The 26,276-nt window shown below is 38.8% G+C and overlaps 1 protein-coding gene and 1 long non-coding RNA gene across 5 annotated transcripts in view; one reads left to right on the top strand and one right to left on the bottom strand.

The window, feature by feature from the left end:
* The window catches only part of MTX2 (metaxin 2), a 42,140-nt gene extending 20,000 nt beyond the window's left edge, over positions 1 to 22,140 (top strand). For 3 of the 4 annotated variants that reach the window (XM_062578951.1, XM_062578948.1, XM_062578949.1), the window contains 7 exons: positions 13,272 to 13,344; positions 16,315 to 16,391; positions 17,148 to 17,240; positions 17,985 to 18,023; positions 18,442 to 18,567; positions 19,189 to 19,265; positions 21,637 to 22,140. In XM_062578951.1, coding sequence (XP_062434935.1) covers positions 13,284 to 13,344; positions 16,315 to 16,391; positions 17,148 to 17,240; positions 17,985 to 18,023; positions 18,442 to 18,567; positions 19,189 to 19,265; positions 21,637 to 21,847 — 684 coding nt within the window. In that variant the 5' untranslated portion in view covers positions 13,272 to 13,283 and the 3' untranslated portion in view covers positions 21,848 to 22,140. The remainder of the gene's footprint in view (positions 1 to 13,271; positions 13,345 to 16,314; positions 16,392 to 17,147; positions 17,241 to 17,984; positions 18,024 to 18,441; positions 18,568 to 19,188; positions 19,266 to 21,636) is intronic. The other variant, XM_062578950.1, reaches the window with a different exon arrangement.
* LOC134142162 (uncharacterized) overlaps positions 20,627 to 26,276 on the bottom strand; it is a 63,684-nt gene continuing 58,034 nt past the window's right edge. The window contains exons 3-5 of the long non-coding RNA XR_009958792.1: positions 23,146 to 23,215; positions 22,549 to 22,708; positions 20,627 to 20,778 (exon numbers count right to left, since the gene is read on the bottom strand). This is a non-coding gene — a long non-coding RNA (uncharacterized LOC134142162). The remainder of the gene's footprint in view (positions 20,779 to 22,548; positions 22,709 to 23,145; positions 23,216 to 26,276) is intronic.

Here is a 26,276-nt window from a genome sequence, read left to right on the forward strand (position 1 = left end):
GTAACCCCAGATCTCAGGGGGATGCTTTCCTCATTAGCAGGGAAGGCCTGGCTTGCAAAACTGGTGGTGAGCAGGATGTATATAAGGTTCCCACTCTTCGAAGCAATTTTGCTTCTAATCCCTGTAGTAGGGGGTTGCGCAGTTCCTCTGCTGCTTTTTTGTGTGAGGTCTAGCTCAGAGCAGCTAGACCAAGCAGTCTTGGGGCGCTCTCCAAAAAGGCCACATCATTTGGCTGAAGTGGGACACTTGGAGCCTGTAACTGACATTACCAGCAAAAAGGTTAGAATTATTTGATCATGCTGACTACTTCTAGGATCTCTAACTTCTTTTTTCTTTCCTGTCTGGCCATCTGGAAAGTACCTCTAAGTATAAGTTTTTTGGTAGCAAAAAGGTACCTTTATACTTTGCTAGAAAGATGAGTCATCTTTGATATACCCAAATAAATGGGTTAGTTCCTTTAGGCAGTGTATTTTATAACATGCCTCACAGTAAAGCAAATATGTGCCCTTGTGAATCACTTGGTATCAGTGTTCCCTTTCACTTCAGAAACATTACTTTTTGTGGTTGTCATGAATTTTCTTACCATCTAACAACACATATAGGTGTGGCTTGTATTTAAAACAAACAAATAAAAGAAACAACAACATAACTCCAAAATTTCCTTTTCTAATGCATCATTTTGCTTTGCTGTTTCCAGTCTGTTGTTATCCTGCAGATGTCACTTTGATGATGAATTAACTATAATATATTAAAAATGCTTGTTTTTCTTCAATATTCTCTGGCCTGATAGCTGATAGTAGCCATGACTATAAATATGGCTCTGGTAGATATCTGATTTTAAACTTTATAGAACAATTTTGTATTGAGGAATCATATCTGTTTAGAAAAATCTGTATGACATGGTTGTGACTGTGAAGGAGTACTATCCTGGGTATTTGATCTGTTTTAAAATACTGGGATCTATAATTATGTAATACTAGCTTAATGATCAGAAAGCTTTAAACATACCGGTTTATGTTCCATAAGGAAACTGCTGAGTTCCTCTGTTTTAGGATTCGCTTTTTATTTTGGTGAGAGCCTGTGGTTTATCTTTGTGCTGTGGGTTTGTTTGTTTGTTTGTTTTAGAAAGTGATGGGAGTTGGGGATGTAGGAGCTGTTACTTGCGACTTTCTTAGCATGACTGCCTTTCCTTTTCCCCCAGCACTGATTCTTGGTACATGTGTGTCACCTGAGCAAATGCATAGCTTGTTTAGGGCTTGTTGGGTTTCCATATGGTGAAAATGCATCAGTTTTCACTACCTCTGATCAAATACGGAGTCAGCCAGGAAACCTTTGAGGAATATGATTCACATCAAGACTGTAAATGTGCTGTAACTGGCCTTTCAGGTCTTTACTGAAATCTCCTTACAGCACTTCTTTATAATACTGCTCTTGGATACCTCTCAAAGAACAGGTATACAGATAACTGTACATAAAATAAAGTAAAATCCAATATCATAGCACATAAGTAGTCAGAATAAAAGTTGACCAATTGAAAATTGACAGCTCTGCGGTAAAGTTGGCATTTCATGTTCCTGTTGTCAACAGAACAGATGGAGCAGAAAGCAGAGCAAGAGCAAGTTACTCTTAGTGCAGGTGTAGCAACGGCACTGTTGCAGGTGTTTTGTTTGAATTAATGAGTAGTAAGGGCAGAAAGTGTGACATTGGAAATTGGTTGTAACTGTTTTTTTAGTAATGGAGTTATGACTTTGCACTGTGCAATGAAGTTTAGACTTCTGGCTCCATATAGCTCTCCATATAAAAGGAGAGAGTGAGTTTTTTTTAGGAACTGGTAAATAACCATATAAGTGATGTCTTTGGCAGTTTAAAACAAACAAACAAACACCTCCCCCCCAAAACTCACCATGTGAAACCTGTTTGCTGATTCCAGTAGGAATTTATTTATTTATATTTTAAACAGTCTTTCCACCCAATTTTGTTTCTGGAAACAGATTAAATTTGGATTTGTCTTCTACTGTGTTCAGATTCCTTATATTTGCTGAAAATGCAACATAACTTCAGATGAGCTAGTACATTATGTCTAATACATCTTAGTACTTGCATTCCTTTGTTAACTTAAAAGAGCGTATTATACAGCGTGGTTGAAAATGAAGCTCATTTGATCTTTGGCTGCAAAATCTTGATAGTGAGTGTAATTTTACCTTCACTGCAAAGGAGTTAAAATCAAGGGAAAATAGTAATTTCAGTAACGATTACCTTGCTAAAGGAAGGAGAATGTTATATGTAGAATGAAGGCTCTGTTCTTCCTCTGAGATGTTTAGCTTTGTTCCCATTAAAGTTAATGAAAATACATACACCTCCTCGTAACATGACTCATTCTTAAAATCATTCTCCCCTTATTTATTATACAGTACTACTCTTGCTTATCACTCTCATCGTACTAACCCTCCCCCCCAAAAAAGAATAAAATGCACAACTATGTTTCAATAACTAAACAACTCCATGTCTTCAAAGAGGAAGAAGTTGAGTTAATAATTAAAATCAGTAACACAATATTAAATGATGGCGTAAGAAAGTGAGATTTATTATGTTACACTCAGGTGATATAAAAACACTCCATACATGTAGATAATGCCATCAAACAAAGAGAGACTTTCTACTTTAAAAAACTGCTCGCTTTTTAATTTTTAGATCAGTATATCTTGGTCCTCCTTCGAAACAATACTAATATTTAATTCTGTGAATAATTACATAGGGTTTAGTTAACTGTTCTTGGAAATCTAGTAACACAGATGCAGAAGTTTGGGGAGTTTTATCCTTTGAATTATTTCTGAGGTTTTTAATTCAGACCTAAATGCTTTAAATTTCAGAATTTCTACCTGCTTTTTCTGTACTTGAACAGATTCTGATTTTGGAAGAGAACCTTATATATTTCGAAAAAGATGTTTTGTGGGAATTTTATGGGTTACTATTGTTAGACCATAGGTGGGGGAGAGGGGGTAATAGAAACTATTAATGCTTAATCTTGGTAATTTAAATGCAGTTTGTATTCATTGCCATTTATTTATTATTTATTTAATTTTGTCAGCAGTTCCTTCAAAGTACGGCTGTGTCTTTCTTTATGCTTGCATGGTGTGTAGGCCACCTCTTGCTGGTGTTTTCGGACACTGTTGCGATGTAGCACTAAACAAAGTTTTTGCATATACTTTCTTGCAAGACACTTTTTTATTGTGATGCTGTGTGCGAGGGTGTGTTTTAGAGAGAGAGAGAGGGACTTAAGTAATACTTGGTCTGATGGAAAAGAATTGTAAAATAAAAGAAAATGAATTAAAGTTGTTTCTGTAAAGATAGTCTTCAGACCCAATGAATTTTAGAAGCCAAATTATTCCTATCTTTATCTTGCAGACAGTAAGTTGGGTTGGGTTGCATATTAAAAACCTATTAAATTTTTTTTGAGATTTAGTTTCTTAAAGACATAGCCTTGTTCTTATGTAAATGGTTTATAATTTTTCATCTACTTTGAGCTGTGAAGTTGTATTAAAACAGGGTTACCATGACAGAGGACATTTCAGTCTGAAGCAGAGGACCTATCCAAGCCTTGTCTTGTTGTTTGATTCCTGGTGCAAGTAAAGCCTTTTTCTTCAATGGCTGGATGGGCTTTGGATTGCTGCAGAGGAGGCAGTGGGTTAATCCGTCTGCACTTTCCGCTGAGGCCTGTTGCCTCAAATGGCAGCAGGGAGCATCTCTGTGTGCTGCCCTGACTTGTCAGGAGGAGGAACGTGAGGCCTCTCAACAGTCTGTGTGGGAGATTAGTCTCCAAAATCCCCATATTTGGTTTTTGAAGCATATTAATTATTCAGGCGCTCTGCTGGAAGGAAATGTGAACTTGGGTCAATATAAACATTGAAGACTTACTTTTCGTAGCTAATCCTATGTTACAGAATCTTAAACAGTACTAAATAAAATGTAAACCTTCATACCTATGTTCTATAGCAATGATGCTATAGTTAGACTACTTTTGTTATTACAGATTCTTCTGAAATCCTTATGCAGGCAATACAGAGTCTTGCTTAAAAGGCTCTTTAAAATGCTCAGGACTATGGAAAATCTCACAACTATCATGAGGTCTTGAGCCTTGCATCTAATTACATTAAGATAAGTATTAATCGCTTGTGCAGTTAATGTCTTGTAAATGGTTTTCATATATTCCGGGAAAGTGCATTTAGAATTGTCTGTTCTTAGTCCTGAATGACAGAAGGATGTTTGGGCAATTTAAAATTGTGTTACACAGACTAACTGCTTATTTACTTCAACAAGTAATCAAATAGATGTATAAATCACCCATGATTAATAGTGCTCTACAGATTTGTGATTTTTTTATGTATGAATTGTGATTTGTTTTTTCTCTAGATGAAACATTAGGAGAAATTTGAACTTGCTGCTGAGCCTTAAACAAAGACTTAGTAGTGAAATGAAAATCTGACGTTTCTTATTTTTAAAGAGAATAAAAACTGGAATTCTTCATGATGAGAAATACAGTATCAGCATAATCAATCTAGCAGCATTATGTTGTAGCTGAAAACATGCTTAAATCTCAAGCCATTCTGGTACTGTTTGTGAGTGAAACATCTTTCATATAGTTCTAAGATGAAATTACCCCTGAATGAATAGCATCTTCATTTATCTTCAAAACCTCTGTGCTACCAGTGAATCTACACTTTCCACATTCTACAACAAGAATTACATTATACCATTAGAGCAGTGTTGTGCGGCGGTGTAAAATAGATCGTTTTGGGGAATGAACGTGGCTTTGCTATAAATTACGTTCACAGGTACAAAGGAATTTGTTATTTTCTTTAAAATAGTCACAAATGTAATTAAGCTCTTAATTTATGTTAAACTACAAATGTGGCCATTACCATAACTGGATTAGGAATTTAATCTGTCACTCAAAGAATGATACTGAACAGTTTTCATTTATAACCTTAGACACACTATTTCAGTTACAGGGTCTGCAACTGTTTGATATGAAAACTGAATTATTCTTTAGATGTATTCATGGGTTTTAATTTTAAAATGTGTTTCTTCAATAACATACTGAATAACTCCTTAGTTGTCATCACATATTGTCCTTTGTATGCTCGTGAAATCATGTAAGAATGAAAACATAAACCCCCTTACACTCTTTATTCACAACAGTATTGTGTGAGTGCTTCTAGAAGTGCTGTTGAGTGAGAGATGGCTTGGAATAGCTCGTTCCTTGTTAGAAAACTAATCATGTAGATCCCTTTGAAGGAAGCAGAGCATGCCATCTGCAAATAGTGGGGATGTAAGTTGTGAACTATTTGAGACTTGGCACAATTTCAGTCTTTCCTCTCATCTCAGATACTGCAATCTGGAAATGATTTACATCAAGTTGTAACTCATTTTTAATGAGTATATTTGTTTGCTTATATGTGTTATTCTCAGAGGGGGCTGGAGAGGAAGGGGAGAGTGTTATATGGAGCTTTGATGGGGTGGTTTGCTGCCTGATGTTTCCAATTGGCAGTGTCCAAACAGCTCCTTCTTAGTTGGGCAGGAGGAATAGGAGGGGAGGCCATCAGTAAAAATTACACCTAAAACAATTAACTGAAGGAATAAATACAAAATCACCCCTTCTCTCTTGCCCACTCCTATTTCTTAGTCCTTCCCACGGTATTTCACGCACAAATTGCTATCAAATGGATGCAGTCATTTTCCATTCTTCTTCTTGTAGTATGACACAAGGGCACCACTTTCTGGCATCATTTTGAGGGCAACAGAAATGAAAATATGGGTTGTGTGAGAAGGGGAGGAACAGAGAGGGCTGAGAAAAGCTGCATTGGGATTAGCTATGGTTTCTGGGCTCTGTGCTTTTGAACTCTGGTGAAGCAACAGGAAGGTGATTACTCTGATTACCTTTTCAGATTATTGAAATCTAACATACTGTCAACATCTTGGATTTGAAATTGGTCAAATGATAACAAAACAAAACTTAAGTTGATTCTGTCCTTTTAAGCCATAGGGTTGTAGTAAGTGTACGTACTCTGTAATTCTGGCAGGAGGTGTCACCTGTCATGATTGAAATGAATGATGGCCTTAAGATTGTTGATTAATTTTGTAACAAGTGTCATTTCAAAACTCCATATCAGCCCTTTTTGTGAACTGCTGATACTTCATTCTCTTACTGCAAAAATACAAGTCTGGTCTGCTCTGTGCTGACTTTCAAATCGGAGCAGTTTGCCTGGTCCTTGGGAAAAGGATGCAGTGCAGTGTGAATGACAGTCCTATGTGGGATCAGCAGGCAGGAGAGATCTGAGAGTCTAATCCTTGTTTTTTATTCAGTTTGCTCTCTCGCTTCCAGCCCTCCTTCTTCCCTCGTCTACAATGCTAAATATTGGGAGGGCAGGGAAGGACAGATGTAATTCATCTTGTGGCATTTTGTTTTCCTCCTCAATGATCCCCATGGATCTGCAGCAGATCTCTTTCCCCCCACCCTTCCCAGTCTGCATCAAAGCCTTCTGGTGAAAATAGAGGCGATAGCACCTTTGCTAGACTCAGTGCTTCCAGTCTGGAAGGAGAAAAGAAATGGCTTTTGCTAAAACAAATACTGTTCCACGTTTTTCTCTTCCCTAGCCAAGTACCAGAAGGGGAGGTGATGAGGGAGCTGATATGAGGCTGGAAGAACATGAGATGGGGAGTATTAGCCCACAAGGAAGAGGAAAGAGCAGGCATGGGAGAGAAGATGACAGACCCTATTAAGCTAAATCTGTACTTTATTTCTTCTTTAATACTTATTTCTCACATTAGCCTCATTCAAAGAAAGCAAATAACTTGCAGAAACATTTTTGCAGGTATTACATAGAGCATAAGTTATTAAACTGGGCTGTCATCTAGGCTTCTTGGTCTCCTTCAGCCATTGACCAATGCCAGTATTGAACAAGAAATCAGGTGCCCACTTTTGAAATTACAGAAATGCAGATAATTAGTGGTTCATATGGATAGAGGAGGGATTCCTGCTGATGCTAGGGGAAGTAACCTCAGTTCCTCACAACCTGAGGTTTCACTAGCCTTGTTTTATGATGCACGGATAAGTATGAGCCATAAAATTATTCATCCCTTCTAAAAGCCCGAACATTTTTGGCTTGATGCCCTTCACTAGCAGTGAATTCTGTATACTTATACTTGAATGAAGTTTCTTTTATCTGTGTAAAGTCTGTTGGACAGTCATCTCTGATCTTCTGTAAGGTGAGCAGGAGGAAGTAAGAATATTCATCCTTTCTCTCCTTTAACTGATCCTAACAGTTAGCTCTTTGGATAGATGTTAATCATTAAAAAAGACCCCCCAAACAAACAAACAAACAAAAAAATCCCTGACCTTTCCACAAGGGTCCTTTTTAATCTTCCTTTCCTTGTTTAGAGTTTCTTTGGAAGAGCTGCTTTTGCATTATCAATAAGCATTTTCAGTGAATGCTTTTATGGGTACTTCAGATAGGAAAACTTCAACTGAAGTATGTGAGCCAGTTTCACTATGAGACAGCTAAAATTTGTTCCTTATTCTGAAACCTGCCACTGCTGTACATTTCTTGCACGAGACTCCTAGATGTTGGAGGAGATCCAGCCTATGGCATACAACGTTCACCTGCTCATTCTACAGTAGTAGTATTTTCTTTTCAGAGGAGAAGACAACGGAGGGGAATTCAGTGCTTTTCTTTGAAATTACAAGTATGTTTGCAAGATAGGACAGTTAGGCTTGTGCTCAATTGTCTTGTTTCCACTTATATTGTTGTTACTGTTTTGCTTCCCATTTTATTTAGGTAAACTTTTAGAAGGGTTTAATAAGCTAGTTTGTGTCATTTGGTATTCTTTGGCTCCTTTCAGTTTCTTTTTAAGTTGCTCAGCCAAATTTATGACATTCACAGTGATCTCAGATGGACTAGGATAAGTCTGGACCCTTGATCTTTTAGATTGCTCAGCTTTTGATGTTGTGTCTTTGAAGGGGTGTTGGTAGTTGTGTAAATCCCAACAGAACTCTACTGGGGTGGTTTGAGCCTTCCCTCTCTTTCCCTTTGCTCCAAAAGGACGTGAGGTGCCGGGCTCACTCCCATTAATGGTTTCTCTCACAAGAGAAGCAAGGATCCACTTGCATGCTCCATGTATATAGGTGAGGTACCCAAGGGCAAATGAGGTGTTCTGAGCTGTAGGAATCAGTGTTCCACTACATCTTTTGTCAAAATTGGAAGCTGTAGCAGTGTGATGTCATCAGCACATAAGATGTGCTGTTGTTTAACATTCTACATGAATGGTCAAAAAAAGAATAAATCCTCCCTTGATAACCGAATTAAAATGTTAAGTAGAATAAAGCCTCACAAAAATTCCTACTTTGTCTTCTCTGTTCCATGTTCTTTCCAATGGACTTTAATCTGTGCTAATTTCAATCATTTTGTTAAAAATTTTTGCCCATTTATCAGTTACTGTCTAAAAGTGGTCTATCTAGTTGAATACATCAGAAAAAATGAGATTTTTCTAGCAACGGGTATTTATTAGAACACACAGATGACAATTCTAGTCCCTCTCATTTCTAAGAGAAATTATAATTTCCATAAACACGAAATGCATTCACTATGCTTAAAATGTAAAGAAATCTGTATTTTTCGTACTAATAATTTCCAAAGCTTGTCAGTCACATGAATGAATGCAAATACCATAGCAATGCAAATGGTAAGGTCACTTTCTTAGGCTGAGCCCTTGTGGCTGGGCATAGTACTGTTCCTTTTTGTCAGTTGACCTGTGGTTTTGATCAACATGCAGGTGTGTCCAGCAGACCAGCAGTTTAAGCTGAATCAAGGAGTGGGTGCTAGCACCCTTCTCTAGGCAGTGATTAACTTCAGCAGCGTAGGTTAGTAAGGATTAAATGTCTCTTATGATGCAGAGCCTTCTCTCTACCATTCATTTACCCACACAAGAATGTGTAAGGAGCAGTTAAAGTTGAATAGCTTGTACTCTGGGTTTATGTTACAGCTCAAGCATATTGGTCTGTTAATTTCCTGGCTTCTAACTTATTAATGACATAATAGCAGTTTTCCACTTTTGGATATTTAGGTATATTATAAAGCATTGAATGATTTTGATTTCAGCTTATTCACTGTTCTGTTTTCCCTGTTTTTGTATTTCATTACTATTTAACAACTCATATTAACACTGTTCTTAAATACAGACAAAGACGAGTTTGGGATAGGTGTTGGCATGCAGGTGCCTAAAGGGGTTGCTGGGGTGGCCTTGTAAGGCTTCTAGAGAGACAGCTCCAGAGTTCGGTGTTTCTGATCCTCATGCAAGGGCTGCTGGGGTGAGTGCAGAGCCAGATGGATTTGCCTCGTTTTAATCTTGACTCACTCTTCAGTTTCTCAGGCTCAGTTCTGGCCTCCCATCTAAAAAAGGCAAGTTAGAACTGGAGACAATTATCCTGAGAAAGTATTTTTAGGTTTTTGATTTAGTAGGGTTTTTGTTCATTTGTTTTTAGCCTCACTGAGGGTAGGCTGGCTTATTTCTAAGCTTACTAGAATCAGCTCTTTATTATACAGATTAGTAAAAATTTATATTTAGTTAAATCAAAATTTGTTCCCATATTAGGCCTCAATTCTAGTTCAGCGTCCTCCTCCACTCTTTTCTTTACCAAGTGCTAAAAAGGCACATGGATTCAGCATATTTGTATTTTTGGGGATACCCAAATGGCAACAGATTATCCATTCCGCTTTGAAGTAGGTTAGAGATGGTGGAAAAATTTCCCTGCCAAATGTAGTAATGGTCAATATTCCTTGGTCTGTGGGTGTTTATTGAGGAGAAGGAGAGAGAGAAAGGTCAGATTCAGATTTTTGATGGAAATTTGGCTGAACTTTTTACACGGAAAAGATTTTGTTTACAGTTTAGCCTTCGTATACAGAACTGCTTTTCACTGTCACAAACAATGTTTTTATATGAACCTTGAAATTTGTAGGAGTCAATGTACAATATGATGTACAATAGCCAATACACAGTTGATATTTGCTAAAGCAACTCATGTAATCTAAGTGTTTGTGCCAGAATATCTCATTTGTGACACACTGGTATGAAAGAATTGAAATAGTTCTTTGATTCTCCTTTTGCTTTAACGTGTCTCTGCACTTACAAGCTTGGCATTTATTCCTGTGTTGACTCTAACTCAAGTGTAATTTAGACATTTTTTTTTCTGAACTAGTGGTGAGAATAGTACATTGTAGTTAAAAAGAAAAAAAAATCACCTCTAGCTTTGCACAGAATTGCAAAGTTAATTTAGTGCCTTACTGCAAAGGAAATTCCTCTGGTAAGCCTAGACCAAATGCAACTTTGCATATTTTTTGAGGAGAAATTCAACAGCTAATAAGTATGGTTTAGAATTCAGTCCCCCTATACCATCTGTCTGTCCATCCCTCTCCCCCAATAAAATTCTTCTTGAAGCTGTGGTTTGATGTGCACTGTTTTCCTGCAGCACAGCACTGTAGCTGCTAGTAGAGTTTTTTAAAAAACAAATGAAATCCTTCTTCCAGTTTTGTTAGTGTATGTTTTTGGTGGGATTCCATGTCTAGTGGAGGCATATGAAGAAGTATTTAATCTAAACCAAAGTCAACAAATTCTTGTCTCTTAGCTGCTTCTGAAGAAGATGCATATCTTCTTCAGTTTGAGCAGAAAGACCCAGTTTGAGCAGAAAACACAATGCGTGTAGTGGTAGCTTCAACAGTGTGAATCACTGCTAGATCCTGAAGAGCCAGCAGGCATAGGAGGAAATCTGGGATTGATAAAACCTTTCACTCTTTCTTTCTGAGAATTACTCTTCTAGGTATTTTTATTATTCACATGGAGTTTGAGAAGCTAAGACTGCAAGAATCTAGAGATTTGGTGGAGTCTGGTGTGTTCGCAGACTTGTGAAGTGAGATGGTGTCAAATGAGGCCAGTGCCTTGTATTTCCTTTGGGTAATAGTTGGTCCCTTGGGCAATAATTGAGGTTCTGCTTGAGGTGAGGATTTGGAAATATGAACACCAGTTGCTGAGTAGCGCAAGACTTGCAATATTCGGCCGACGCTGACCATGACCAGTACCCTCTCTGTATACATCTGCATATGTATATGAAGTAGTTGGCTCCCAAGCAATGCTTTAAGTTAGGAGTAGGATTAGGAAATCAAAAGGTATAAAAGCCCAGACTATTGGTGGATTTTTGGAGAGCCCCAAAGCTTTGAAGAAGACTTTTGTCAGCCAGAATCAATGTCACATGTTGTAACTCATGACCGTACTTCCTAGTGTTGAATTGGAGTTTGGGTTTGAATTAGGTTATCTAAAGCTGCAAGATTAATAATGCAAATTTAATAATGGACTGTGCAGTTTCTGGACTGGTTGAAGGAGATACTGAGAGTGATCAAAGCCTTTTTTTCTCCCTTGCTGCCTCCCTCCCTCCCCTCCCTTTGATACAGTTAACATCAACTTAGGTTAGCATCTGGGAAACAGCAATGCGAGAGGGCAGAGGAGAAGAGAAGGGTTGGTTGGTAGGTAATGGTGGTTGTTTTGTTTGCTTCATGATTACTACAGAAGCTTCAAAGTTAGGAATGGGGTTGATGTCCATATTAATTAATGCCTTATGTTTTCATTTAGTGCAGATGACTGATCTCAGTGTAGTTAAGGTTTGGATTACTTCTATATCTAAGATTAGAGAGCACAGCTTACTGCTGGATACTGCAATTTGAAGAGCTAGGAGGAGGCTTGTGCAGAAAGTGGCCAGTGCTGCTTTTTGCTGTGGGGATTGATTTCTTGGATGTAATTATGGTTAGGTCAGGCTCTGGGAATCTGTGAGAGGGCTTTTGTTGGGTGCTATCTAGCTTATTTTTTTGCTTTTCTCTCTCCCCAGTGCCTTTATATTGTCTTCTTTAATTTCTGCCTCTCCTAATCTTACCAAGATCAGTGTTTCTCCCATTCTAAGTTCCTGGAGAAGACTGAATGAAATGGGAAAAAAAATCACTAGAATAGATGATTCCTGGGTCTGGCATCTGCTCACTGAGGCTAATTTGTAATCTGTCCTTCTCCTCATCCTCACTTAATGCCATAAAACATGGGAACAAAAGTTTCACAGAGTGGGATGAGGGTGGGAGACACCTTGAAAAAAAACAAAGAAAGAGTATGTATTCTTTCGTGTGTTTAGGAAAGTTATTTATTTTGTTTTTAATAAAAAAAAGTTTGTAATCAGGCTGGAGTGATGTCTTAAATCAGTTATTAAAATAATAACTATATTGCTTTATGTTTATACTTTCCACTTGAGTTTATCAGCCCCCAAGGGCCCCTGTGAGCAGGAAGGTGGGATCACCTCTGAATCTCTTATGTCCCAGTTTGGACCAAACCCAAGATTGAGTCTCATGTTGGTTTGCATTTTGGGAATTTAACGGACACACAGAGGTTCTGCAGAGTGAGAATCAAATGCAAACAGAGCACACATGGCTCAGGCTGAGATGGCAGTTTCCAAAATGTTTAAAAAGGATACTGTGCTGTTTGCCCTTCTCGAGAACCCAAAGCACTTAGTATTTTGGCTTTGATCTGCTCACTTGCAACAAATGCAGTGAACATGCCATCCCTCAAGTTAAACAGTATTTTTCATCCTGGCCCTCTTGGTCTTTTTAGCCTCAGACCACAGTAGATTAATAGTTGTAATTGTGAAATCTGGAATTCTGGCCTTTGTAATTGCAAAGACAAAATGGACAATAGGATTTTAGTTCAGCTATGAGAGGCTCTAGAGATTAAGAGGTTCCTTATTTGCCATGTTTTATCCAAATTGCAAGTACTTTTCTTGATATTTTACTATTTAAGCAGACACACGCTAAAGATTTCATGGTAATGACAGGTGATGACAAGAATCAGTATCCTGCTGAGAATGCTTTGAATCTAAGGTTATAGATAGGCAGTAACAGTAGATCGATCACTTAAACCCTCCATGATTCACATAATTTACAGATAATAAATACTTTCTCCCAAAGCAGACTTGTGTTCTGACTGTATCACACAACAAAACTTGTGGCAGTGTTTGCTAGGAAACCTGACAGCTATTGTAAATGTGAAGTGGGAAGGAATATGCAAGGAGCTATACTTCATAAGCGTGTGCTAAGTATTAGCTAACATTTAGCCAAATGTATCGAGAGCAATGCATTTGTTTGTCACAGGTGTATTAATATTTTTTTTTTAATGCTACTCTTTGTTTCCAGGCCTTTTTGCAAATGTGCAATCTGCCAGTCCGTGTGGTCTGTAGGGCAAACGCAGAGTATATGTCCCCATCTGGTAAGTGTGGCCTTCATTTACATTACTGTGTTGCACCTCCATTGCGATACCATGGCAACTGCGCCTTGTCTTGCTGATAACAGTCAGTCTGTGCTACCCTGTGTGTGTTGCCTTCCCCACCCCGCCACCCCTGTGCAATTTCTGTTCTGTAAACAATTAAAACAGTCAACTGCAAAGTAACATCAGTACAATATGTAGCCAAGCCTGTGAAGGCGGCAGCTATATACAGTGTTCATACAGTTCAGATGTCTGGTGGAAACCTTCTCTAAAATGCCTCAGAGTTGTGTCATAAAAGAGAAAGACATTTATTTCCAAAAATGTCTTTATTCTGCATCCATTCCTGTTGACCAGTGAATGCCATGTTTTCCCATTGCTGGAGTGAAACAAAACAGGACAAAGAGTGTCTTTTGTTACCTTGTCTGGGGATGGTTGTTGGTGTGTAGGTACTTGAGAAAATGAAGGGTACATTGTCAGTATTAAGGGTGACAGGCACATTTAAGTCCTTCTCTGATCCATGAGATTGTCCTCAAAAAATCCAAACAAACAACCCACCAACATCCATAAATTACATATTGGTAGTGTACAATGTTTGTAGTGTGCGGGGGGTGCTGGTTGCCTAAAAACTTACCCAAAGAAATTTTTTGAATGCAGGGCTCAAAATCCTTGCAATCCTTACCAAATTTTTGTGTTGGGACATATTTATTTGCCAGTTACCTGGCTCTGGCAATAGTATGTAACATGGAAATGCCTGTCTTTATATATTTGCAGACTATATGAATTGTACCGCTGCTACTTGCTATTTCAGTCAAAGCATCTAGGATTACTCTATTCAAAAAAAAAACCCCGTTGCTTGGCAGCAGTGAAAATCATAGCAAAATATGGAGATACATTCCTTAATGAATAAAGGTAGCTTTGGAATGCTGAATCCATGCACAGAGGAGTTTTTTACATGCTTAGGAACAAGACTTGTAATAGTTGCATTCTCTTTTTCCTCTGCAATCCACCTCCCATATTCATACTCAGTAGCATTTGATATTATAATATGGATCTGAACCCCTTTTATCTCTGCTGGCTGCAAAACACTGAGCAGAAGAGGGAAGCTTATACTGGTTCAGTTTTAAGTGTAGGTGAGAAAACAGATGTGAATCTCTCTGTCCTTATTTCTGGAATCCTCGTAAATTTTATTCATTTTCCCAATTTCCTTTCTTTGTAATGTTTTGGCTCTTTAATGATTCTTCACAGAAGGTTTATTTGCTCCCTTCTCCCTTCCCACCACTGCTGTCTCACAGCAGCGCTAGGCAGAGATCTGCATCTCAGTTGTCATAATGACAGAATCTTTTCCGAGGTAGTCAAAAGTGAAACACCAAAAGGTTGTCCTTCTGTGTGAAGTGCAGTCTGACTGAAACCATTGGATTCTGCAGCTCAGAAAGGCCTGCGTTTCCATCGTAATACACAGCGTACGGATTCAGATGAGGCTTTTGTTGGTATGGTGCACTTCATTTATTACCCTTATGCTGCGTAAGCCACTGAGAAGTGAATCTCAAGATAAAAACTGTGATTGAAACTGCTGTTAGAATGAACTCTGTTTGAACTAGACCTAACAGTAGGTTTTATGAGTTTTAGTGAAAAGAATGAATGTTTTTGCATTTGCTGAATGTAGTACTAATAACGCATTTGGAGTCAGGCAGGTATTGATCTTGCTCTTTGCATTCTCTATAGAGGGCAGAGTTTGCCCACAGAGGGATGGGAAAGTAAGTGCGTGCTGTCCCCCTTGCACCAGGCAGGCTCCTTCCCTCTCTGTGGTCATGAGGGCTTCTTCAGTAATATAAAGCCTCCAGCTTTTGTCTCCATTTTATGGGCAATTGCAATGATGCAAATAATCACAGAAGATTTACTCTTAAGCTGGCAGGGTGCTTGGGGGTGGTATTTGTCAGCTGCAGCAGGTGCGAGATGCAGCAGGTGAATGATGTGGACTGGGTGACTCCTGCGTGCAGGAGCCCTCGGCCTCACGAGTTCAGTACTGGGAGCGGGGAAAAAGGCAACTGCTGTCCTTCCTTGCAGCTCGCTGTGTGCAACAGGCCGCCGGCTGCTATCTCTGCCGGTCCTAAAGCTTCACCCCAATTCTGCATGAGAGAAAGAAGTTACCAAGCAGAAATACTTGGAAGCCTTCCTTTCCACAGCCCTGAGTTGTATCGGTGACACGCTCGTTTTCAATTTCCTTTTGAGGACTGGCCATTTCTAGCCATGCCCTGTGCTGGATGCTCAGGGCTCAGCTGCACAGACTGAACATTTGTCTTTGCTGATGTTAGGCTTTTAAGCCGGTTGCCTCCATGATGATGGAAATGCTTCCTTTCCTTGCCCTCTCTCCCTCCCTCCCACCCCAAGAGAGTGAAGGTATGGGTCTAACGTTGAAAATCTGTTCCTCACCACATCTTGAAAATGCCAGCTCACAGAGGATAAAGATGGAGGGCAACTACTAGGGGCCAGTTGGTCCATTGAGGGGGAATCTGAAGGAGAGAGAGTCAAGACTGGTCCTTGCTGCCCGTGCACTTGTGCTTCTCGCTGCTTGCTGTGCTGGGCACAGTGCCACGTCTGCTGTCATCCTTTCGGCAGCCCTCTCCTCAGCAGCGCATTAGGAGGAGGGTGGGAATGTGCTATGCCATAAAACTAGCCAAGGGCTCTGTTTGCTTTCCTAGCATTTCCCAGCTGTGCTTTGGAGAAATGCTGAATTAAGTCTTTCCAGCAAAGCAAGAGACATTATTAAAGTACAAATCGCTATAGTATTGTTATGATACTGTTTTTAAAAATGTAAGCTTGGTAAGCTAAGTATTGAAGAACTTTACCGATGCTTATTGAAGAAAAAAATGCTTGGGTATACCTGCAATATTTACTTGTTTCAAAAACTGGAAATTATATTTTTTTTTTGCATGTATAAAATGCTCTTACTAAAATACATTTCTCATGTTACAGGCAAAGTGCCCTTTATTCATGTGGGAAATCAAGTAGTATCTGAACTTGGGCCCATAGTCCAGTTTGTAAAAGCCAAGGTAACAATACATTTTCTTCATAAATTACTGAATGGCAAGTTAATCATGCTTGGCACCTGTGCTAATTTAGTGTGCTCTTCTGGAATGTTACCTTTTTTAAAAAAACACTGTGTAGAAATCTAGTGCCCTTTTAAAAGAAAGATATACTGGGAGTTGTTTTTGCTCAGATTCTGTCAATAAATTCTGTACAGGATTTCTGCCTACTAGTTTCAGTTCCTGAGCCCCCCCTTTTTTTGTTCTGCCCATGTGCCTTATCTTTGGGTCTCAGAAATAGAACTCTTAAATCCAGAGCTTACTGGTTTAAATCTTCAAGTGTCAGATGCTGTTTATGCTTGCTTGTGATTTTTTTTGTGTGTGTGCAGTTTTAAAAACAATGTCTGTTTACTGAGCAGTTGATAAAGCTTTATCACATGTAAACGTGTGTACTTTGTGACACAGAAATGCACTAACTGGAAAGCTGTGCATTAAACTGTGTTCATCTGTAACTGAAAATAGTTTACATTTCTTGCAATTAGCTAACTTATATTATGATGATTTGTGTTTAATACTAAAGGAAATTTTATATAAAAAAGTACTTATTTAATTTGCCGTTGTACTATATGAGAGCTCAAGATCTGAGCCAAAACTCATCGAAGCTCATTCAGCGGTCCCTGGGTTGGGCATTGCTGAATATTCCAATATCCTCTCTTGCACGTATGTATGGTTTGTTTTTTGGGTTTTTTTGAGTTTTGTCTGTTTTTTCTTTTTCCCCATTAGGGCCATTCTCTCAGTGATGGGTTGGATGAAGTCCAAAAAGCTGAGATGAAAGCCTACATGGAATTAGTCAATAATATGCTCTTGACAGCAGAGGTACGCAAAACAATAGTAGTTCCACACACTTTGCATATGCGATTTTAGACAAAAAAGCTTTAAGATTTTTTTTTCTCATAGTGGAAGTACTGCATATTTTATGATTAGGTCTTCAACTTTTGAGGTAAAAGCAGGCAGAAGTAAATTTTCTTGACCCAGTGGGCTGCTTGCTGAAATAGGTTAATAGACAGAAGGCACACACAAAATTCCCCTTAGCTCTTTGAAGTGTGTCATATAGCTATAAGAGTAGTCTGTTTCTGTGGATGGATGGATGGATGTGTCAGTGTTTCCTGGGATCCTACCCCATCCCATGGCTGTGCTGGGCAGCCCTGTTGTCAGCTTGCACAGTCCACGTGCTTGCGTGCCTAGTCCACGCTTAGCTTACTGTGCGCTCCGTATCTGTGGCCAGTTATGTAATGCGACCTCAACAGAGAAACTGTGTTGGAAACACTTGCAAGCAGATGTGGCTCAGGAGCCACAGGCTGGCCACCAGTGTGCAGATTCTGCATGGCATGTAGGCAACAAGAGAGTGTCTTCAGTCTCAGCTTGGTCCTGGTGCGGGTTAAGTAAGAGCTGGCAACTGGGCTTTTGCTTTCCAGTTTTAATTTCTTTTCTGCATTCAGAGGTCTAATAGAAGGAATTAAATGGAAACTTAATCTAATATAGAAAAGAAAATTCTAGTGAGAAATGATTGTCTATTTTCCTTTATTGGGAAGTTCTAGCAAGTGTTCTTTCTGTTCCTAGTTGTATCTCCAGTGGTGTGATGATGTTACAGTAGAGGAGGTGAGTGGTTCTGCAGCATTTATCTTAATTAAAATTTAATGAGAAAACACTTTTGCTCACAATTGCAAATCCCTACTCATAAATGAAACATTTAGGTTTATATGACTAATGATTCAGTCTTTTCACTTTAATTTTGCTTACATATACATTTTATGGAAGTTGTGTGTCATTACTGGAGGTAGCTGACTGCAAAATAGATGTTTTATATATATTTCTAAGGTAATAAACAGTCATGCTGCAAACTGCACATTCTGTGCAAATAATTACAGTATATCACACAACTCCCTTTCTCTTTTACAACTCCGTTTCTGACAAAGGTGTAACTTTGTCTGATACATGTTAACATTAGCTATTTTGTAAATAAATTACCTGGGTTTTTTGTTGTTATAAAAATGTAACTTTCTGTTTTTAAACAAAGATTACTCACCCGAGGTATGGCTCCCCTTACCCGTGGCCTCTTAACCGCATTTTGTCCTATCAGAAGCAATGGGAGATCAGGCGAAAGATGAAAGCCATTGGATGGGCTGGCAAGTCACTTGAACAGGTCAGTGTAAAAGGCAAAACTTACTTCTTTATGCTATTTTCTTCCTTTCTTTTTTTAAAACTTTAGAAAAGTAAAACTTTTATACAGCAGGGGTAGTAAAAAATATATTTTTAGTTATCTTAGTTATTTGCAGTCAGGTGTCCACCACCTTCAGCAACACGAAATTTTACATTTTATTCAGTCTGAGGGTGTGGGGAGAGAGATGTTTTCCCATACATTTCCCATGTATATCTCCTGTTAGTTTTAGTTTAGGCCATGGTCCTGAAAAAGGATTAGAAGTTATGGCCACCACTTCCTGCATGGTGTTAAGAGGTGCCCTTCGCAGAATTGTGGCTTCCCCTCTGAAGTCTAAGAAAAATACAAAGCAGTTTTGTGGTAGAAGTAGGTACCTTTAAGCTCCGTTATAAATATTAAGGAAAGCACTTCATCAGCATTGCTAAATGCCAAATGTATTAAGTACCTCTTAGCTATCTGCCTACTGTACAGGTCTGACTGTAACAGCTTTTGAGCTGTTCTGTATTCTGTGTTTCTGCTGTTGGCACAAGTACAATACGGAGGTTATTTCATAGTGTTGTTGTTTCCTGGCAATATAGATACTTTCTGTTTTGTGTGTTTTGATAGGTGCTTGAAGATGTAGATCAGTGTTGCCAGGCTCTCTCCCAGAGATTAGGAACACAACCATATTTCTTCAATAAGCAGTAAGTAACTCTTTATTGAAATGTTACATTCAAAAGTGTGATATATGTATACATGAAACACTCCTGTTTTACTGTAACACTACCTGATTATTTAAGGAGACTCAAATATGTGACTGGAATGTAAATACAAATGTAATATACTACATAATTTATAAATTACAAAATCATAATATTTACAAATTTATATAATTTGCAAATACAAAAAAAAGTGATCATCAGTTTTACAGAAACTTTCCTTATAAGATATGTGTATTTTTTTTTTCTCTTTTAGGTTTTGTTTTACTTCATTTTGTTTTTGTAGAATGCACCATAGCTTACACAAGCAGCAAACTTATACTTTTACACAGCTAATTTCTTATAAAAATGATACACCTAAAGCTTTGCTTGCATTTCTCAGGTAACATACCCCACTGGGTACAGGTCCGTAAACGCGCATCGTGCAGTTCTGACTAAGACAGCTTTTCTTGCCCTTGTTAACATCAGTGACAGCTCTGAATGAACTGAATTAGTGTGAGGACGTCTGCACACTGTATGAACTGTAGGAGAATAATAGCTTTTATTCAACAAAGGACCAATTACAGAGTGAAAGCTAAGGTTCGCATTATAAAGAAAAAAAATCTACCCTTCATGGGGTGTCCTTTGCTTTCATCAGTGTGTTCGAATTGCAAAATACTATTTTTCTTTTCCTACTTATAATTCAATATTAAAAAAAAATATCTGGGTTTGTATTACTTGCTGGGTTATATATAATGCTGGTAGGTGTGGTGCGCTAAACTTCTTCAGAAACCTTGGGGTTTCTTATGTCCTTGCTTTGGTATCCTCTGTAGCCAGTGCTAGAGGTTGTGTGTGTTGGTCGGTAATAGGGGAGATAATACTGAAAATGACAAAACAGCTCATGCCTTTGTGCACGAAAGAGGGCTGAGAGACAATTAACCAAGAGCAAACTCAAACTTCTGAGAAGAGTTAGTTCTCCTGGGATGGCTCACCTCTATATCCCGCTGGAAGTCTTTGTCCAGGTCACCCATGCCTCAGGGTCTTAAAAGGAGGCGGAACCAGGAAATTATCAAATTTGCTGACAGTGTAGCTCACATCAGTACCTCTCGTCTTCTGCATATAGATCAGACTGGGAATTGCTGAAGTCTGGACTTCAGATAACTACAGTTGGACAGAGGAATATCTTCAAAAGGCAGCATATGGACTTGGTTACTTTTCTCTGTGTCTTTACCCCTTATTTTTTTTCAAAGTTGAGGCTAGGTGGGTAGTATAAATTAAGTAGATATAGTATGCACTACAGAGTAACTTTGAATTGTACCTTATTAAATCATTATTAAGCACAATGAACTATGTTCTAAAATTTCTGTGTTTATTTCTAAAGAAAATAGGTTGAAGTTTTTGTTTTTAATTGTAAGCCAGGCTTCCTTGGTACATTTTCAGCCTTTGCCTTTGAACTGTCTGAAATATTACCAAAGTATGTTCTTAGTCCAGTGTTTTTCAGGCTGTGACCTCTGGGAGGCTGTAGGAGGTAAATAAGAAAAGTAGCCTGTTGCCAACAGATTTGAATTTGTTATACAAGGATACACATCTCCACTGGAGAATTCTTAGGGGCCCACAAATGGAAAGGCTAAAAACTTCTTAGAAAACCTTCCTGCTGTTTGCCTTTTGTACTAGTGAAGTTATTAATATATCTGAAAAAGTACTTATTGTTTGTCTACAGACTGCTTATATGCTAAGGTCTGACATTTCAGTACAGAAGGCTTATGCCTAAAATAAGGTAGGACTGAAAATATTCAATAAACTGTTCCTTTATGGAACAAAAATGAAATACCTGTTTTCTTCTGCTTAGTCCTTTTTCATAAAAGAGATGGTTCTAGCTGCTTTCATCATGGAGCTCATCTTCCCTATTGTGTAAATGATTCTTGAATGTTGATAAGCACAGGAAGGGACAGGAGGGTGCTTTATGCATTATTCTCCCCTCCTCTTTGGTTTTGCAAGATAAGGGTTGGGTTTACTGTTCACATCTGCAGGGGAACTGGGGGCAGGAGGACATAATCCAGACTTCTAAGCATTTTCCCTTGCTACAGAACTCAGAGGCTGGAACACAGCTGATACTGGATCAGTAACTGTGCCACTCCCTAAGTGCTGTTTCCACATTTCTAAGCTACCAGAAATGACTTTTAAATAGATACTGTACTGAGAGTTAGCAGTATAATAATATACTGAATACAAAGTTTAATGTGTTTCTGTAAGTTCAGAGTGTTGCTTGAGTACTTCCTATTTCTTAGATTATGTGGCTATCTAAAAGCTACTTAGAACAGCAGGGCTTTTCTTTATCAGGACTTGGCTTCCAAAATATATTTTTTTTTCTTTACAGACCAACTGAATTGGATGCTCTGGTATTTGGACATCTGTTCACAATCCTTACTACTCAGCTAACCACTGATGAACTCTCTGAAAAAGTGAAAAACTACAGTAATCTCATAGCCTTTTGTAGACGAATAGAGCAGCAGTACTTTGAGGGTCATGATAAAGACAGCTCTTCAAGTGCTACATCCAGGTCTGCTAAGAGGTCCTTACTAAGATAAGCATGTTGTTTGGTCGGGATGGATCTTGTCTGAGAAGTGACTATTGTTTTTGTTGTTCAATTAATTGGTTTTGAAAATTGAAAGATATGTTAGATTTTTGAAGCTGCCAATTCATTCTGGAGCAAGAAAAAGCTTTAAATGCAGTTGTTGTGTTGTAGAATATATTGTACACATCTAACCTGAAATGACTCTATGGGGCACTTCCATTTTAATAGCCTGTATGCCACTTTAAGATTAAGTGACCTTGGAAAAATCCTGTATCTATATTCAAAAATAAAATACTTTAAAAAGTTTTTCTTCCTAATTTTTATATTTATGTTATAAATAGATTCTGCTGATCCTCATAGCAAAAAGACAAAAGGAAAACAATTTGCATGAAATAGCAAAGAAGTCATTTGACTACATAGTAAGACTAATCGTAGGAAAATACTTCCTCTTCCTCGTGTCCCCCAGCTTTTCAAGTGCTTGCACTTCAAAACTTCATGTTTACAAAGGGACCAGTATTTATAAACTGGTGAGTGAAAAGTAAGGCTTTAAGTCTCTCTCTCTCTCTCTCTTGTTTCTTCCCCCTCCCACAATTCCTATGAGAGTAACACTTCAAGATTTTTTTTCATCTTTCCAGTGACTACTGCACTGGTGGAAGATGGGAAGTTGGCAGCTGAAAGTGAAGCCCTGTCACCACAAAGGCCAAGGTTACTTACGAGTTGAAGAACTGCAAGCTTCTCAACGGTGTCCCTGAAAGATGTTCTTTATGGTAGAGAAGGTGTTCTTGTCCTCTCCTTAGACTGCTAGCAGGTGCCTCAGAAGTGATGTCTGAGGTGACATGGTCACAGGCACGAGTTAGAAGAGACCAACAGGATTCTGGTGACAGGACATTTAGAGAACAGCTACTTGGTAAACTTGTGAGAATTACTAAGCTGGGAATGAAAGGACTCATTAGAAAAATCATGTTTTCCTGCCTGAGACAAAATACATTCAGGAATTTGGTGATACAGATGACCTGGAGCTGTGCAGCTCACAGCCAAGGCAGTTTTATTCAGACAGTTCTTGCTTTGTGTCAAACCAGCTGTTGGTTCTCATTATTTCTTAGTGTGTTCTGCCTCTCGTTTTATTTCTTGTTTTCCTTTAGTTTTTTAATTTACATGTTTTCTCCCAGCAACTTCCCAGTTTTCCTCCTCAGTTTGTCTTGCTCTTTGTCCAAGAGCTGGATTTGCTTTGTAAGCGTCTTTTCTACCTGTTCCCACCTACAGTACATTAACACTACTTCTGAACTTTGAAGTGCTTGCTGAGGTGCTTACCTTCGCAAAAGAGGTATTGAGGTATGAGTCTGTGGTTGGCATGCCTTGGTCCTTTTGCCTTCATCTTCTCCTGTGGTGCATATAGGCACAATAATACAGCAGTAAGCACAGAAATATCATTGTGGTACTCCACAAAATCCTGGCAATGCAGAACTTTGTAAGGGAGATTGCCTTTGTGTAGTGAAGGCCACTATCTGACTGGTATTTCTGTGAACCACGCTATAGCTCTGTGTTCCTCTCTATTCTGCTTTGTCGGTTGTATTTGATACTTTTCCAAAAGTGCTGAAAAAAACTTTTAGGAGAGGAGGCAATATGTTGATGGCAAAAACACTTTTCCCCAAGCACATCTGGGAACCAGGTAAAGCAGTTTGATTAATTGGAACCATTTCATTTTGTTAATATGAAATACGTTCTTTTGACTGTCCTTCTTAGTGTCAAAATGCTTAAAGGCTTAAACTGGTTATGCAGTGGTCGTGAGATTTTTCGCTGCCATTTCCTAATCTCTCCAAAACTCAGCAGAAAGCATCTGTGTACCTTGGATTGGCAGGGTACCTCTTGACTCCTTGTGGCTCACAAAGGATCACTTACTGCTACTACTTATTCATACTGTTGCCAGCTCAACTGGAAAATTAATCCTGCTCTCCAGGATTAATACTGGAGTCTTAAACTGGCCGTAGTACCAATGCTTAGATGGTTCTCTTGGCCTTCTATCAAATCACTCTTGCTAAGAGAGAAAAATTGCACTTTGTCCTCCATTTCAGTCTTAGAAAATTTCACAAGTGTGCATTTCATACCAATACCGTTTTCGAAATATAATTCCTATTTAGTGATAATTTCTGCCACCAAACAAGTGGTAGCTGAGAACCCAGACATCGCATATTCTGTTCAGTAACATCTAACAAGCTTTTAACTTCAGAGGGAAAGGGAAAGAAAAGCACTGAGGAAGCTATATGTCTCATCTAGAATATTTTGTAATGTTTGTGTAACTCTGTCTGAACTACTCAGCCTGCACTTACAGAGACAGGCAAATTACACAAAGTTTCCAATATTGAAGTGAGACGACATGCAGAGACTGAGATCTGAAAGCTAAATTAAATAGCTGAAAGTTTAACCATGCCTCTCCTTGCTCCTCGTGTGTGGCTTTACAATTTGCTTACTAATTAAGTTATCAAAAAGAAAAACATTCTTTACTTCCTTAACTAAAAAGCATACTTACATGTATGGCATGTTTGCCACAGAGCTGGCTATACCTGAGACTGCACGTCATTCTAGTCAATGAAGTATTACAGTATGTAGACTTAGAACTACAAGAAAAATCTCGGCTTTGTGACTAATGTCAAAAAATAGATATTAAAAATGTAGACAAAGGACATACTTTGTGCTTCATGAGTACAGGATACTTTCCGGACTTTTTCAAAGTTACATTGCTAACATGACCACAGAGCAGACTGATCTAAGCACTGAGGAACAAAGCTTCTAGACCACTCTGAAAAATTAGGAAGCCAGAATCTGGAGAAGGACGGACACCAATGCTAGAAGGTTGGACTGCTGCTACAATGCTGTGCATCAGTTTAAAGGAAAAAAAAAAAACAAAAAAACAGCAATAAAATGTTGATTAAAGGATGGAAGAAAAAAAGTACCCAACAACCTTTATAGCAAGGGAGTTGTGCAAGTCAGTCAACCTGCCTTATCCAAGGCAAAGTAAAGGGGGCTTTCTATTAGTCTGCATGTCCCGCTCATCTAGTAGACCAAGGCTGTGAAAGTCTATGAGTTACCTGGATATCTCTGCCTTTACACTTGGGTTTTCTGCTTCTCTAGAAGGTATGCCATGATCAAAGTATAATTGCTGGACTAGAGGCAGGAATCAGATCAGGAAGTCCTACAGACTGGCTCATGTAGGATGTCTGGGTGATAAGACTTATTTTCCTTTATAGCTTTTACAGCTTAAAAATCCCAAGTTCCCAGAGGCTATTTTGGGTGAAGCAAGCAGACAGCTGGAACTTCTTAAGTTTCCCAAATTAAGACAAAAACTAGATTTCTAACAGAAAGAATGCCAGTAACAGCTGCACTGTGGCTTAGCATATATCCTCCAAATATACCCCACCAGGAACTGCAGGAGTAACTCAAGTAACGTTGCACCCAAATCCATGAAAACATACATAACTGAGTAAACACTTACTGATTCTTAATAATGTATACAATATTACCCATGGTTATGTTTTCTCTTCCTTTTGGCTGCCTTTTTGTTTCATGAATTAATAGGTTCACATGGAGATGCACAAGTTTTGCTCAGTGCTAGTTAGAAAGTAGTGGATTCTCTTCTTGACTAATGGAGATAGAACAAACAGGAAAGTTTGCGAAAACAGAATGCTGCCTGCAGTGCTGAGGTGTGTGGGGGGGTGCGTGATTGTTTCAGACTGAAACAAAGTTCAGTTTTTAGTAGCTTTTTTTTTTTGTTCATATTATGCTACTTTGGGCATGAAAGGTGGCAGTGTTACTGGACGCTCAGAATTGTGTCCTGCGGGCAAAGGTTATTATTTAGTGCATTATAGCAAGAGAAGAGCTCACTACTGTCAGCTGTTCTGTTACTGCCTTAGATCTGCACAGCAAGGCCTTCTGCCTTGGCAGTATAGAAACCTTCATGAACTGTTCGAACAACACACAGCATGGGCTGAGTTTTTTGCGTGAAGTGAGCACAGGCCTATCTGAAAAACAAAAACTCAACTCTGAGCCTGAAATATCCTGTGTTTCTCCCAATATATTATTGCTTCAGCTATAGTTTTTTGAGGGTCTTGTTTTTTTTAAAAAAAGACCATTAAAGGGCACCAATTTTCCTTTATACCTTCTAACAAGCAAGAATAATTCTCCCAAGGAGGTAAACTAGCGTTCAACCTGCTTAATTTAGCAGTGTCTCTGGATGTGGGGGTACTGCATATCCCGGTTCACAGCACCCACAGCGGGGAAAATGGAGCAACAATTCTGCACCAGCAAGACAGCCATCAATTGCAAAGGGACCAGGATTTCAGCCACTGGCCCTACCGCATTGGATCTCTGTTTCCAGGTGAGAGCCTTTCCTGGGGCCCTAGTTTTACTGTCCCCCTATGAAGAGGGCTCTCCCTCCTGGGGAGCCT

This window comes from Rhea pennata, chromosome 6, assembly GCF_028389875.1.
Source record: "Rhea pennata isolate bPtePen1 chromosome 6, bPtePen1.pri, whole genome shotgun sequence".
Lineage (NCBI taxonomy): Eukaryota > Metazoa > Chordata > Aves > Rheiformes > Rheidae > Rhea > Rhea pennata.